At 37.5% G+C, this 16,119-nt stretch overlaps 2 protein-coding genes across 2 annotated transcripts in view; one reads left to right on the forward strand and one right to left on the reverse strand.

Annotated features, from left to right (window-relative positions):
* Positions 1–8,364, forward strand: part of LOC126469898 (DNA helicase MCM8-like) — a 181,330-nt gene extending 172,966 nt beyond the window's left edge. The window contains exons 12-14 of the mRNA XM_050097246.1: positions 4,921–5,143; positions 7,784–7,945; positions 8,092–8,364. Of these exons, the coding sequence (XP_049953203.1) occupies positions 4,921–5,143; positions 7,784–7,945; positions 8,092–8,295 (589 nt within the window). The 3' untranslated portion in view covers positions 8,296–8,364. The remainder of the gene's footprint in view (positions 1–4,920; positions 5,144–7,783; positions 7,946–8,091) is intronic.
* A 3,065-nt stretch (positions 8,365–11,429) lies between these two features.
* LOC126470986 (paired box protein Pax-6-like) overlaps positions 11,430–16,119 on the reverse strand; it is a 37,816-nt gene continuing 33,126 nt past the window's right edge. The window contains exons 2-3 of the mRNA XM_050099071.1: positions 13,531–13,715; positions 11,430–11,863 (exon numbers count right to left, since the gene is read on the reverse strand). Of these exons, the coding sequence (XP_049955028.1) occupies positions 11,489–11,863; positions 13,531–13,715 (560 nt within the window). The 3' untranslated portion in view covers positions 11,430–11,488. The remainder of the gene's footprint in view (positions 11,864–13,530; positions 13,716–16,119) is intronic.

Consider the following 16,119-nt stretch of genomic DNA (forward strand, 5'->3'; position numbering starts at 1 on the left):
AGCTATTTCTAATCTGCTCTGTACTGTTACTCTGAGCGAATCCAATGTTCTGGCTAAATCAAAAGTACTGACTTGAGTGGTTAGAATATGAGAAATATGCTGCAGAATTTTATTGTGATCTGTATCTTTTCTCATAACACATGTTGGGGTTTTTGAATTCGGAGCATCAAAAACATCATTTATACACTGAGTAAATTTGTCAGTTCACTCACTATCTTCAATTCCCACGATGTAGTTTTATGATTGACCTGTGTACTGTATATCAATGGAGTAGGGTTTTCTTTTATAGATTTTATCCAGACTGAGACTGTATTAGTTATTTGAAGTTAAGATCAAGTGTATGCATGTTGCTGCACTTCTGTAGTGTAAATGTGCTATAGTGAAAATTCACTGAAATAGTTATCGTGATAATTAGTCACAGTTGATGTTGCTGTATTTGGCAGAGATGTATTTTTGAGCAGCTTATGTACATTAAGTAAATATTAAAATGCATCAAATGTTTTTGTACCTACTTTCATGTTATACTCTACACCTTGTCCTAATCTCTTCAGTTCCTTTCCCTTTGTCTCTCTTCCTTCCCCTTTAATGTTCCTGGTGGAAGGAGGCACCATTTGCTCCAAAAGCTTGCATAAATAAAACCGTTTTTATATATGCGTTCTCCTGCTGCCACTTGGAGAGTAGATTTATTATCTATCCAGTTACATTATATTGTCAAAAACAAGCAACTGTTATTTATTAAATAAAACAGGAGAGATTACAGTATTAAAAAAATAAAAGTATGTATTACTTCTCTGTAAAAACAAAATTGAATTAAAAGTCGAATGCTGTACTGCACTATTAAAATCAGTTTAAGGCATGAAGTTTGAGAAAAGTTCAGTACACACAAATAATTTTTTATACTCCAGTTACAAAATAAAGCAAGCATCATATTAAAAACTGTTACAAAGAATGTGGTGCAGTTTAATTGAAATTACTGTCTTTAGGAATAGGACAGATATCTGATAGTGGAGGGTATGGAATATGTCGTACTGGTAACTACCACTAACAGCTTAGCTGCAATTTTCTTCAGAGTCCTCTGGAAAATTGCAGAAATGCTAACTGGTTTCTTGGACTGAACTCTTCCATGACACATTATTTTGTGTGATGTACAGTTTCATAACATCATAAGTGTTGTTTTATTGACTGCTCTCAGCAAATTTCACAAAACTGTTTAAGGCTTCTGAAGCCTCAGCCCCAAAGATGAGTTGCAGGGATTTCTTCTTTGTCACTCTGTTTCTGGTGCCTCTTGTGGCTTGAAAAATTTGTAATATCACATCGTCAGTCAGTTCTTCTTTGATAACTAAGTTTTTGTCTCTGTCGAACAACTCGTCAACTTCTTCTGCTGGAAACACACTCAGTTCATTAGCAGATGCAGAATTTATCACTCTCACTATTTCGGAGCAATCAGTTGTTGACTTATCGTCATTTACATCGCTTTCCATATCGGCTTCTTCACACAATTTATTTTATGGTTTTCTCCAGACCCTTTGCAGTGTTGTTTTTTCTACAGAGATCTGAGCAATTGCAGAATTAAAAATAACTTCTTTAATGTTAAAAGTGTGTTGGAGTTCTATTCAGTAGATAAGACAAGAACTATTGTGACGCATTGTATATAATAAATGATGCAGCTTATCTTTTTACAGATGTAGCTCACATACTTTTTCCATTTAAGATAGTCATTCATCACAACTCCTAGAAATTTAAGTTTATCAGACTCGTCAGGTAAAATTTTTATCAGATTCTTAAACTAAAAAGACCTTAAAGTCATGGTACATAAATGTTGGCAAGTACTTACCTTAAAGATATGAAATATGTAATACTACTGACAGACACAGATAAGAGTACAAGAAACTATCCTAGTTTTAGCTTGGAGAAGACTAAAGAAGACGACCAGGTCACTCGGACCCAAAGATGAGAGGGACCCCACTTGTCTCATAACTTCCTTTTTCTCTAGAGAATTTTCCTTTTGATTCAGTTTTCAATTACATTCAATAATTTGGCATTTATGCCCACTTGAAGCCAATTATAATTTAGCAAAAACTTCATTCAGAGTGAATTAGTCTGATAATATTTCGTGATCACACCAAAATTTTCTTTATTGCTTATCATTGCTAACTGTCCAATATAGATCCAGGTAATGGAAGATGTATTATCAGCATGTCACTAAATCTTCAGCACATGTGAACAAGTAGCTTTTTTTAAGTTGCAAGTGGTCTGATCCCCTTTATGTGTGCACACGAAACCGATGTCAGCATGAATGTGAAGCTTTTGAGTAGACCACTTTTACCTTGTGGGAGTCACTGAATGTTTTTTCTGCAGCAATGACAAATTAGAGTTGGAAAAGTTTTTCTTGACATCCATCTTCAGATACATATTGATCACTAATGCCTTCATTCCTACTGTAAAAATGGGTGTCCACGTGACAAATCAAGAATACGTTTGTGTGATGCGACTGTTCGGGAGAGTAGGAAATAGAGGTTCTTAATTGACAGAGATGGTAGTATCATATTGAAGCAATGTTTGCTGTTAAAGGCTGATGATTGCTGAATGATGATAATCCACTTCACTTCTACACTAAAAATATTGTCATTTGTCACTGTTGGCAATAAATGTTGTCATCACTGACATTGAAGTAGTTCTGTGATGACTCTGTTTGCCTCCACTTGTAGCAGCAGATGACATGCTGCCATGACTGAAAACCAGCAATCAACATTGCTCCTGCCAGCCAAGCTATCACCACATCTCCCCCACACCCCTACTGGTCACTTCCACCGCAGGTAGACCTTAGACTGCTGTGCTTTCCAGTGGCCACCCATGCCGAACCGTTGCTCAACCGTCTCTGTTCTTACTTTGATGAGGTAATATCTCCTGAGTGTGCTTCCGGCAGCTCATCCAGTGCAACGTCACACAGCTTGCCAGGTTCGTACTAACCCACAACCAGTTTCTGCATTTTTCTGCAGTCCGATTGGGGGGGGGGGGGGGGGGGGGTAGGACGTCAAACGGGCCGACTTGGAGCAGGAGAGGCATCACAGGACATTTTAATTTCCAGTGTCTATACTTTTACAAATAAATTCATAAAACTTTGTCAGCATCACCAGGAAGGATTCAGGATTCACACTCATTGCAGTGGAAGATCGAAAACATAACTAAATAAATTTTTTTTGCATGTGAAATTTCATCATTCTTTCACTTAGTAATGGCTGCATTTGTTGCAAGAGGTACACTTTTCTTCATAAGTTAGAGAGATTCTTTGATGAATTTTGCACAGCATACAAACCATACTTACAGGTGTATGAAACTCTAAAATTTGTTTATTTTATGAAAAAACAAATGAGCTGTTATATTTTAAACTTCATGTTTAGAAAAATTTTGTTAATTACCTCAATTTTTACCACAGTTTTTAATAGATTTGTAAAATTCTAGAGTTTCATACACCTTTGAGTATGGTTTGTATGCTGTGCAAAATTCATCGAAGAATCTTTCTTACTTATGAAGGAAAGTGTACCTATAGCAACAAATACTGCCATTAGTAACTGAAAAACATGATGAAATTTCACAGGTAAAACAATTTATTTTGTTATGTTTTCGAACTTCCACTTCTGTGAGTGTATATTCTGAATCCTTCCTGGTCATGCTGACAAAGTTTTATGTATTTATTTGTAAAAGTATCGACAGTGGAAATTAAAATGTCCTGTGATGCCTCTACTGTTCCAAGTCGGCCCGTTTGACATCCTACCCCCCTTAACGAAAGAAGTGCTACAACGTCTTCCACACCACCTTCCCCAGCTGTGTATCCTTGAGGCAGTTGCCTTGACTGCAGCTATACAAAGTCTGAGACCGGACGCCCAGTTCATCCGATCGGTATCAGCAACTGGATTACTGTGTGCAGTGTAGTGTACTTTAGTGCAGTAAAGTTCAGTGAGTGCCAGAAGTACAAGGAGGGTTTATTACCATTTAACCCCAGGCCATTTTGGCATGCCTTTACTGCCGAGTGTGCCACGGAAACGAGTTTTCTCTCTAACGTTGCTGGCTCCCTTGATGGCCAGGTGAGTCCATCTCACTCTCGAACTTCCCCCTCTTTTCTCCCGCGGATACATAAGACTTGAGTAAAGATGTCGCTCCAGCAAAACCCAGTGTTAAGGTCCCCTTCTAGGCACTTGTCTTCTTGTACCTCCATATAACTTTGAACAAATTACATAACTGTGTAATAGCTATCCTGTTCAAAGACTGTCATGAAAGAGGATCCCCCCACCCCTCTTCCCCATTATTAAGACATTATATCTCATTAAATTTTGTTGTAGTAACTAGCTTTTGGGAATAAATATCTCATAAACCAGTTCATGTACCTCTTTCAGTACACCTCATTGTTTATTGCTTGTTCTTACTAATTAGAATGCCTCTATAAAATGTTTGCCCTTAGAAGTATAGAAGGGAACCTTGAAATCATTCCTTCAGTTTGTTGGGCATGGTATCATTCTAAGTGATACGCCATCTACCTTTCTCAGTCTGTGAACTGCATTGTCCATCCATTTGTTGGGGAACTTCAGTTTAAAATGTAATGTGAACTGTGGCGAGGCATGACATACTTCACATTCATCAAACATTCTCAAAAGTGAAAATAATGTAAAGTGACAGGAAAAATAATCGTAGGATAAAGCAGAGGCAGAAGACCAAACCTGTGCATTTGCCATAGAACTACAAAATTTGTGCCTGCAGACATCATTAGCATTAGATTCTGACCATTTAAACTTTGTTTGTATATTTATAATGAGAACTGAAATTATAAAGCTTTCACGAGATAAACAATAATACAAGGATAGATATAAAAGTAATGTACATAAAATAAAATAAGCCTCTAAACTCGGTAATTTATTTTTGTAGTGAAAGACTGAAATATTCACCAGGAGAAGAATTTGATCCAATTCCACAGCCACTGTTGAGAAAATATATTGCATATGCTCGAAAATATACAAATCCTCGATTAACTCCAGAAGCAGCTGACATTATACAGAAATTTTACCTAGAACTTCGTCGTCAGTATCAGGCAATGGATTGTACGCCAATAACCACTAGGCAGCTGGAGTCTATGATACGCTTGTGTGAGGTAAGCATAAGAATGCATATTTGTTCTTAAGTGTACCATAACATAAATTTGTATGTAAATGATTTTATTCTTCCACTTTCCTTTAAAAGAGCTCTTATTTACTATATTTTCTGACTATTACTGTATGAAAACCAAAAATCTTTCCAGTCATTGTATATACCATTCACCAGTAATTTTCAAGGAAATTGAGTGGGGATCTCATGTGGTAATGTAATTTCCAGCTTATTTCACTTTTTATCAACTGAAAGTTAATGATGAATCAGACTAAGACCAAGGAAGGGCTCTTGTTACCGACAACAGTATCATGCAGCTTTGATGACAATTTCAGTTGGACATACTTTAGAATTGAAATGTAAAATTAGAGACAAAAGGAACACTGCAGTAAACATACATGAGACAGCAATAATGTGGGGTAATATGTATCAACAGACTGCCTGGATAAGTGAGAGACATCAAACTTATGGCATAGCAATGAGCATGTCCAAAAGGGGCAACCAAGATAAGAAAAAAGTATCCTAGATTTCAGAGAGCACAGAATCACCAAGATTGAGAAAATGATTGCCCTGCTACTAAGTGACAAAATTCCAACCTCTGGGGGCCTTTGTTATTGCTCATGGGATACCATCTTGTTCATCTCTTAAATGGCCTAGGCGACAGCAGCAAAAAGCTGTTGGTGAGAAGGAGAGCACTGCACATACGGATGTTGTTATAAATGTAAGTCAATCAGATGATTCATATCTGGATTGTACAATGTACGACAGAAAATTTCTCAACTGTGTTAACACTAACTGAACCCCTCCACTCATTGGACTACGATTGCAGCTCTAGTTCAAAATCACCAACTCACATTTCATTTAATAATGGCAGTTCACTGTGAAAGTGCTTCACATTCAGATCTGATTCTTAGCAGCAAATTTGGAAAGGGAATTGAATTTCAGTGAGCAAAATAGAAAAAAAAGAAGAAAAACTTCTACAAGAAATAACACAGGACTGGAAGGAGAATCAGAAATCTCTTGAAAAGGCTTTATAAAGTGAACATCGACTAAACTAAAGCATGGTTAAAGAAAGTAGTTGTAATTATATCAGGCAATGCATCAAGATTTAGATTAGGATATAAAGATACTAAAAGTAATTGAAGTTAGCTATTTGTGCAGCAGAATAGCACATGTTGCTCATAGTTTTGCTTTTCTTGGAAGTATTTGGAGTGTGCCTTGTATGAAAATGAAGTGGGTGTGTTAAATAGTTAAGACAAGAAGGAAATGGTTTTGAAATATGATTCTTCAGAAGACTGTTGAAGATTAGATCGGCAGATAGGATAACTGAAATGGGGAGAGAATAAATGTATGGCACAACATTACCAAAAGTAGGGATTGGTTGATAGGACCTATCCCAAGGCAGTTTTACAACGGAGGGAAGTGGGCACATGTCTATGTGTATGTGTGTGTGAAGGGGGGGGGGGGGATTTTTATAGAGAAATAAGGCTCGAATACAGTAAGCGAGTTGAAGTTAGATGAAGAGGATTGCATAGGATAGACTAGTGTGGAGAATTGCATCAAACTAGTCTTCAGACTAAAGGCCATAGCATCAAATAATTTGCCATCATTTAAAAGTTGAAGGGGTCTCAAATTTTGTCATACTTACATCTGAACAATAGCATGCGTCAGAGTATAATGAACTGGCTGGCATATGGTCGGTGGTGAATTGTTGAAAATGTGTTCTTGAGTAAAGGACACCTTTTAGACCATAGTAATCAGCATTGAGTATTTAGGTATGGTGTTTTATTCCTAATATTGATTGTATGGAGTTTTATTCCTAATATTGATTTTGTGAACTAACCTGTAGTAGAAAAAGGAAGATATTTATGATAGTTTCAATGCTGAATAAGTAAAGGAAAAGCACAGTTACTATACTCAGTTATTTGAACATGCTTGTGGAGGACATCTTTGGATCCATACTACAAATAATTCGTGTTACACCCTTTTGAACTCTGGAAGCTTCGATTGAGGAGTTACCCCAAAATAAATCATTATGTGACTTCGTGTCATGAATGTAAGGAAAGTATGCAACAGTAATGTGATGGGTATAAATGAACATGGTAAATTCTCTTCTTTTCAAAATGATCTTTAAGATTCTGTAATTATTTTATGCACTTTAATATATGTGCATTTACATTTATCTCACAATTACTGAAAAGGAGAGAATGTACTGGCAGAATTGAAACTGTAAAGGTAGGTTATGAGTTGTCTGCATCCGAGCTGTGATTGAGGACAAACAGCTGTACTATGTCGGGAAGTTTTAATTAATTTGTAATTTTTGAGCTGAAAAGATGTTCCAACATTTTTATTTTTCCTATATTTTGAGGAATTTTTACTCAGAATCTGAGTGCAATTATCGATGCTATGTAATCCAATGTTAAGATTATTTGTAATTAGCCATTGTAAGGTTTTTTTTTATTTTTATTTACTTTGACTGACATTTGACACAATGTTAAGATGCTGCACTTTATATACTTTGTAATGCTAACTGTAGGATCTCTGTGAGTCAGTTGTTCATTTTATAAAATGACCAAAAAAAATAGTTTGTAAAATATAGCAACTGATGTTTATTATTATTATTATTATTATTTTATTATCATCCCAGGCGAGAGCAAAGCTAGAGCTTCGTAGTGAGGTATCTGAAATAGATGCCTTGGAAGTTGTTGAAATCATGAGGTACAGTCTGGTTGATACCATGAGTGACAGCTTTGGAACTTTACATTTTCAGCGCTCCCAAAATGGATCTGGAATGAGCAGTAAGAGTAAGGTATGTTTAGCTCAAATGTTCATCATATGTATGTCTGTATTGAATAACAGCAAGGTATGTTCATCATGTATTTTTCAAGATTGTCAACTGCAGCAGTTTAAGATTGAGTATCATTTGTTGTTTTCAACAAACAATTAATATTACAGGCAAAGAAGTTCATAATGGCACTTCAGAGGCAGGCAGAAGTGCAAAGTCGATCGGTGTTTTCAGTTCAAGAACTAAAAGAAATTGCAAAACTGTGTGTTGCTGATGTCTCAGATTTTACTGGTTTCCTGTCTTCATTAAATGTTCAAGGTTTTCTATTGAAGAAAGGACCCCAGTTATATCAACTTCTCACTGTTGATTATTAATGTTTTTTGTACATCATGATTTGTGTAATTATTGTTAGACACTCTAGTTGCTTATTTAAACATTATTTTTTTATGTACAAAAAATTAATTTATAATAAACAGATACAAAAATATAGAAACCATGTTTTCTCTCTGGGCCAGTTCACACCGTGCAGTGAAACTCTGGGATTGTGACTGAAATAGGTGAGAGTTCATCATAAATATTTTATACTCTTGTGTTAGTGATATTTAAGCTTCCAGTCATTCAACTGGTATAAAGCAAAGCAACTGAATTCTGAGATAAATAATTTGTTTTAAAAGTATCGGTAGAGGATCTTGAGGATGGGAGAGGCAGGTGCTAAAAGATCGAATTCAAATGTTTTTATGTGACTGAATACTGATTGTTGGGCGCAGTATAATGTAAAGAGACACAGGATGTTGGAGGCAAGGAAGTTAGACACTCATTGATAACTACCATTAAATAAATACTCTGCAAATCATTGTAATTGTACTTTCCATTTTGTCATAAATTAAGGTTCCTTATCGTTCAGTTTTCGCAGAGTTCACAGAAAAATTAAACTGGTAATATGCCTACACCAGATATGAATAATTTAATTTTGCAACTACTATACTGAGGAGACTTATTGGAGTGCTTGCTGATAAGGTGTTGTAATTTATGACATATTTCACTGCACATGTGCCAGCTCAATTTTTCTTGACAGTTATCTGACAAAAGCCTCCTTTATCCAGAATGGGATCTGACAGTGTTTTCTGTCTTTCTATATCATTGGTATTTCCTTTTGACCAAAGTTCATACAGATACAAATTTTTCAATGAGGAAACAGTTGTCATCTGGCAAAATGTCGAAACAGTGTGTATAACCTCCTGTTCATAAACTGAGAGACAGCCTCCCACACCCCTTGCGTGCTTGGGTACCTTGTAAGGAGACAGGTAAGTGTGCTCTTTACTGTCTCCCACCCTCTTCCCACATTTATCAGTTAACTGAAGATGATATTGAAAGCTAGAGAGAGAAAGCAGTTGTTTTCCAACATTTGAAATATTGTAATGACCAGGCTAGACCAGGAAAGCCTACATGCAAAAAAAACTGCATTTAAAAAAATATCTTCCTAATGAACTGAACTATTACTACTTTTTTATCTTTAGATTCATTCCAATTCATCTCCTAACAACTAGACTGGCTTCAGTTAGTACTCATTTTCAATGTTACTTTTGTGGTATATAGGTAAAGTAAGCCCAATAATAAGCCAGACTGAGTTTTCACTCTGCAGCAGAGTGCACAATGATTGGAAACGTCCTAGGAGATTAAAACTATATGCTGGAATCCTTGCATTTTTCCAAGAAATGCATACCAACTGAGCTATCCAGATATGACTCTCAAACGATCCTCACAGCTTTACTGATACTGGGAAAGCAAAACTGTTGAGGCAGCCCGTAAGTCGTGCCTAGATAGCCCAGATGGTAGAGCCCTTGCTTCCAAAAGGCTGAAGTCCTAGATTAGAGTCCTCGTCTGACACACAGTTTGTCTCCAGGAATTTACAAACACAGCCTGATTGTGGAGTGCTTAATATAGCACCCAGTGTGAGCAAAGACCATCACTTTGCTCCTCATTAGGAATAAAATTGTCAACATTGTATTTTATGTGGACAATTAGTGGGGTGACCTCCAGTTAATCTGGTGTGATATTCAGTTTAATTTTTTTATTGATGTTGACAACAAAATACAAAGATTAATCAGTGTTTTTAGCCATTACAGTATGTGGCTGCTTTGTTACAGGTCTGTGAATGTAGCTTATGTTAACCCTGGGATATGCATCCCACAAAATATATTTCTTTACAGCATTTAAGGGAATATGTGTTACCACTTTTGTAAATGCCTGGCATCAAGTGGCAGTCTGCTGTTGTGAAATATGACCTTCAGGGCTGTGGAAAGTATATATCCCACCAAACAATGGTGGTTTAATGCTTATTGGGAAGTATGGTTACCACAAAAGTAGTTTCTGGAAGGGGCGTGGAAAGTATACTTATCGCAAAATTCATCTGTTATTTGTGGTCCTTGGGAAACATACTTACCACCAGCTTAATGGAATCACAAAGCTTTTGGAAATACTTCTTATCACCTCAGTCTTTATGTGACATCTTGTGGTTGTACACTGCGCCAGGTGTTTAAAAACTACTACAACAATCAGTTTCTGTTTATCGCAGGATCACTACTGTTGTCGGAACACATTGCTTCACTTCTGCAAAATACATTATTGTGACCTGTATCAGCTCATGCTTTTATTGTGAGATAAAGTTTGAAGGATTGTTTTCACATTCTGTTAAATAAACTTTAATATTGGTAACAAATATTTTTTATAAAGTGAAAGAAAAATCAAATAGAAACAGGAAATACTGTGCATTATTTTTTTTTTTTTTTTTTTTTTTTTTTACATGTAACGGCAACACATAACAGCTCAATAAAGGCGAGTGGGAAATCCATTTACCATCATAGTTTTAATGCCTGACAAAGGTGCCATGGTGATATATGTACCACCATATTTTTTGGTCCTAAATGACGAAAATAAAATTATCAAGAAATAAATATAGTCAGTTGACAACAATTCTGATAAGATAGCAAAAAAAAAATATCTGTGCTGAGTTTGCAACAAAAAATATACCCACAAAAGGGTTCAAACGTGAAATTCATCTCATTATGTAATTGGAGTAAATTACCACTTTCACAGAATTATATTATTCCTTTCAGTACTTACTCTCAATAAGACACAGTCATAAATAGAGGTGCAGTTCAACTTCAAGCTTCAGACTCTCACACTTTTGTAAAACTTAAAGCATGGTGTAGAACTTGCAGACACAAAAAGGAAACATCACAAATAAACAATGTTGGGAAAGAAGCTTCACACACCAACACTTAAATTTTAGCTGAGTATCACCTTTATTCATAATGATTGTACATTAATAGCCTTCACTTCTCACAAGATGGTCATTTATATCTGAAGTATCTTGCTGAAAACTTCCAGCATTATATATTGCATAAAAATAAAGTCTTTGACTATTTTTCTGTTATCAAACTTTAGTTAGCTGACATTAAACAATTGTGAGAGAATAATCACAACACTTTATACAATGTCCTAAATATCACACATGCAGTATGACTGCTGCTCCAATAAATAACTTCTTTTAGAACATAAAGCCATTCACACAGCACTAGCAATATGCTTATATTCAGAATCTGTGAGACACTGTTTAGTCGCCGGTGGTTGATGGTGCACTGTGCTCATACCTTCAACAGTAGTGTGATACAGCTGATAATTAGAAAAAGCAGAAACTTCAGAATTCAATGTTCTTTCTTGATGGGAAGCTGGAGGCAGCACTGACACAATCTGTGAAGATCTATATTGTGGTGATGGTGGTAATACTGCTGGTGGTGATGGTGATGGTGATGCTGATTGTGCTGTAGAATCCAGTTCAAGGTTTGCATTTCTGTTATAATCATTTCCTTCTTGCTGTATCCTTTTCATCTCTTCTTTACGTCGTTCTTTCGCCCGCCGATTTTGGAACCAAATTTTGACCTATACAATCAACATAAATATTGTTACCAAGTGCTTGTGATTCTGCAGTTACTGAAATTTCTCTTAAGAATTAGGTTATGCGCCACGTATTGTAAATTATATGATACTAAAATCTGAGTTGTTTTTTGTGAAAATATATCATTTATGTATTTAGTGGCAGCTTAAGGAACATCGGCAAAAGGAACTTCAACATCCCTCCATTTACTCTACTGGCCATTAAAATTGCTACATCAAGAAGAAATGCAGACGATAAATTCATTGGACAAATATATTGTACTAGAATTGACATGTGATTACATTTTCACGCAATTTGGGTGTGTAGATCCTGAGAAATCAGTACCCAGAACAACCACCTCTGGCCGTAATAATGGCCTCGATACGCCTGGACATTGAGTCAAACAGACTGGACATTGAGTCAAACAGAGCTTGGATGGCGTGTACAGGTACAGCTGCCCATGCCACTTCAACACGATACCACAGTTCATCAAGAGTAGTGACTGGTGTATTTTGACGAGCCAGTTGTTCGGCCTCCATTGACCAGACGTTTTCAATTGGTGAGAGATCTGGAGAATGTGCTGGCCAGGGCAGTAGTCGAACATTTTCTGTATCCAGAAAGGCCCATACAGGACCTGCCACGTGTGGTCGTGCATTATCCAGCTGAAATGTAGGGTTTCGCAGGGATCGAATGAAGAGTAGAGCCACGGGTCGTAACACATCTGAAATGTAATGTCCACTGTTCAAGGTGCCGTCAATGCGAAAAAGAGGTGACCAAGACATGTAACCAATGGCACCTCATACCATCACGCTGGGTGATACGCTAGTATAGCGATGACGAATACACGTTCCCAATGTGTGTCCACCGCGATGCCGCCAAACACGGATGCGACCATCATGATGCTGTAAACAGAACCTGGATTCGTATGAAAAAATGACTTTTTGCCATTCGTGCAGCCAGGTTTGTCGTTGAGTACACCATCGCAGGCGCTCCTGTCTGTGATGCGGCGTCAAGGGTAACCGCAGCCTTGGTATCTAAGCTGATAGTCCATGCTGCTGCAAACGTTGTCGAACTGTTCGTGCAGATGGTTGTTGTCTTGCAAACATCCCCATCTGTTGACTCAGGGATCGAGATGTGGCTGCACGATCCATTAGAGCCATGCGGATACGATGCCTGTCATCTCGACTGCTAGTGATACTGAGCCGTTGGGATCGAGCAAGACATTCCGTATTACCCTCCAGAACCCACCAGTTCCATATTCTGCTAACAGTCATTGGATCTCGACCAACGCGAGCAGCAATGTCGCGATACGATAAACCGCAATCGCAATAGGCTACAATCTGACCTTTATCAAAGTCGGAAACATGATGGTATGCATTTCTCCTCCTTTCACAAGGCATCACAACGTTTCACCAGGCAACGCTGGTCAACTGCTGTTTGTGTATGAGAAATGGGTTGGAAACTTTCCTAATGTCAGCACGTTGTAGGTGTCGCCACCGGCGCCAACCTTGTGTGATTGCTCTGAAAAGCTAATCATTTGACTATCACAGCTTATTTTTCCCGTACGTTAAATTTCACGTCTGTAGCACGTAATCTTCGTGGTGTAGCAATTTTAGCAGCCAGTAGTGTATGTTTAATATTTTCTTGTCAGTGAAGTAATTGTGTGGCTTACCCTGTTGTATGATAGCTGTAGCATAGCAGCTAGCTCGGAGATTGCTGTGGTACTGAGATAATTGTGACGTTGATATTGCTGCTCAAGTAACGTCACCTGCCAGCGGTAGAATGGCACTCTTGGTGTGCGGCCTAGTCGCCTCTGTCGTTGCATTTGATCCCCATCTTCAACATTTCGCCGCGTACCTGCAATTAGTTGTTTAGTTATTTATGAATTTATTTCAGCTGGCAAGATTAGGGCCTTAGACCTTCCCTTACATCAGACCAGAGATCTTTAGGGCGTCAACACTATAATACACCCAATACATAAGCTGTCCATAATGATAAAGACAATAACAACAATAATAGATGTAGTAATGAATCCATAAAATTTAAGAAATGTCAGTCTTATTAGTTATGCAATTTCTATGCTACAAATGTAATTACATCTAATGGAAATGAATGGTAGCACTGCAGGAGGAACCAAATGTGGAGGAGAAATTAACTGGTCAGAGGAAATAGAAATCATAGGGTAAGATTTAGCATATAGGACAGAAGGAAGGAAAGAGAAGTATTTAGGGATGAGATCATATCACTTATGTCCGTCTATGAAAGGGATGTGATGTATAATGGACTCTCTCTCTCTCTCTCTCTCTCTCTCTCTCTCTCTCCCCCTCCCTTCCTCCCTCCCTCCCTCCCTCCCTCCCTCCCTCCCCCCTCTCTCCCTCCTCCTCCGCCCCCCCCCTCCCTCTGGACATGGGACATGTCTCCTAACACTCAGTGACATTTCTCTGGTGTTTTAGCTGATATAATGTGTGTCTGGAGTCTGCCCAAACAAGTACTATTCATCCCATGTTGCAGGTTAAGCTCGTTGTCATTTGATGGAGCAATCCCAAATTCATCTAGTACAATATTTTCTTTAATGGAATGTCTTATGAGGAACAGTAACATATGAAAAATAACCAGAGCTCCAGTATCAACTGAGTAACAGTGCTGGACTGTAGTGTTTTAGTGGATGAGTCAGGCTGCGTGAGGTTTAGTAGAAGTGAATAAATTGTATTAGTTTCTATAGAAATTTGAGTGTGTTGTTTTTGTGTGCCTTTTTACCTAAGGAGTTTGAAGAGCATGCCTGTTGTGGTGTTGTATTTATTGGCAGAAATTGCTAGTGACCAGTTGGAATTAGTGTATTGGACTGTTAGCAGTGAACTTATATAGCTATTGGGCTCCTGATTATTGACTTTGGCATTGTGAGAAGTTTAACAGTGTCTTGCAAGTCAAAGCGAAGCTGGCAATCCATACTGAAACTGATTTGATAGTGTAGCAGAGCAGAGAAATATTTTGGATCCAGCAATAAATGTTACCATTTAAATACAAAGAGCAGCACATTGCCAAGAGTGCAGTGACTATGGCTGTGACCATGTGTGTGACTTCAAGTGACACCTCAAAATCTTAGAAGACTGGACGAAAGGAAAGTTTCTCTCTCTATGTTTCTCATTCAGTGTTGAGTTAGATTTTGAAAGCAACGTTGTGTTAGTTCCTTGATTGCTTTTGGCCCTGCAATAATATACGCTTGTCCTTAATTTTTCCTTCCTTAAACTCATGCAGTAACGTTAATGTAGTTTAATGACACCAGTCTGCATATTCAGTATGAGGTTAGCGTACACATAGCAACCATTTTGCTCAATGTGAATGCAACCTTTGTTTTGGATCAAATATTGAGAATAGGTTTATTATTGTTTTCACGTCCAATTCTTCAACTTTTTTACCCTTTCAAAAGGGTTACGTTTAAATGAAAAACTGGTTTTTTGAGTAAATAAAATTAGCAAAGCAGAAAATAAAATAATAGTGACCTTCTTTGCACTTAATTGTAGTTTCCTATGAATTACTGGGAAATATATTTTTTACCTTTCTTTTAGTATCATTTAATCAATAAGATAATTCCATTTGAATCTATGTTATGTGTCATTTAGATATATAAGCCAAGCATCCCCTTACAACCAGTAGTTTTGGAGTGGTACATGTGGCTTCTGTAAACACCAATTGCTCTAGCATTCAACATAAAACTTTTGGCACCAAATTTTCTTTATCATGATTAGGAATGACTTCAGCTGAGTCCAAAAAAATGGGGGGGGGGCGTGTTACAATTTCTGAGGGTGTTTTAACAAGGGTTTGAAGAAACAGCTATCAGATTCAAATATTAATTGGGTGCAGGTATTTTATTTTCTTCCTATTCTGTCCCATTTAATGGTGGTACCAAGAGGGCATGTTCCTGGCTGAAAGCAATCCAGGAACCAATGCCCTTTGTAGTTTCCGCAAGCCACTTGCACTAGTGTTTTGGTGCTGTCTGCACGTCTGGAGCAGATTTGTTGGTTTCCCCTAATGTGAAAAAAAAAATAGAGGTACACAGTACATCCAGAATGTTGTGGTCGGCACCTACTAGGCTCAGTGCTGCGTTAGATACTGTCCATCAACTTCATCTGTTCTCTCAGTATCGTTAACAACTTAATGGAAAGTTCTGCCAGGAACAAACACGTTCCAGAGGTTTGGTATAAAATAGTTGGAGGTATCAGTATCTGCAGGTGGTGGTTGATGGAAGAGAGAGAGACTTGAC

Source organism: Schistocerca serialis, chromosome 1 (genome assembly GCF_023864345.2).
Source record: "Schistocerca serialis cubense isolate TAMUIC-IGC-003099 chromosome 1, iqSchSeri2.2, whole genome shotgun sequence".
NCBI classification, from domain to species: Eukaryota; Metazoa; Arthropoda; class Insecta; order Orthoptera; family Acrididae; genus Schistocerca; species Schistocerca serialis.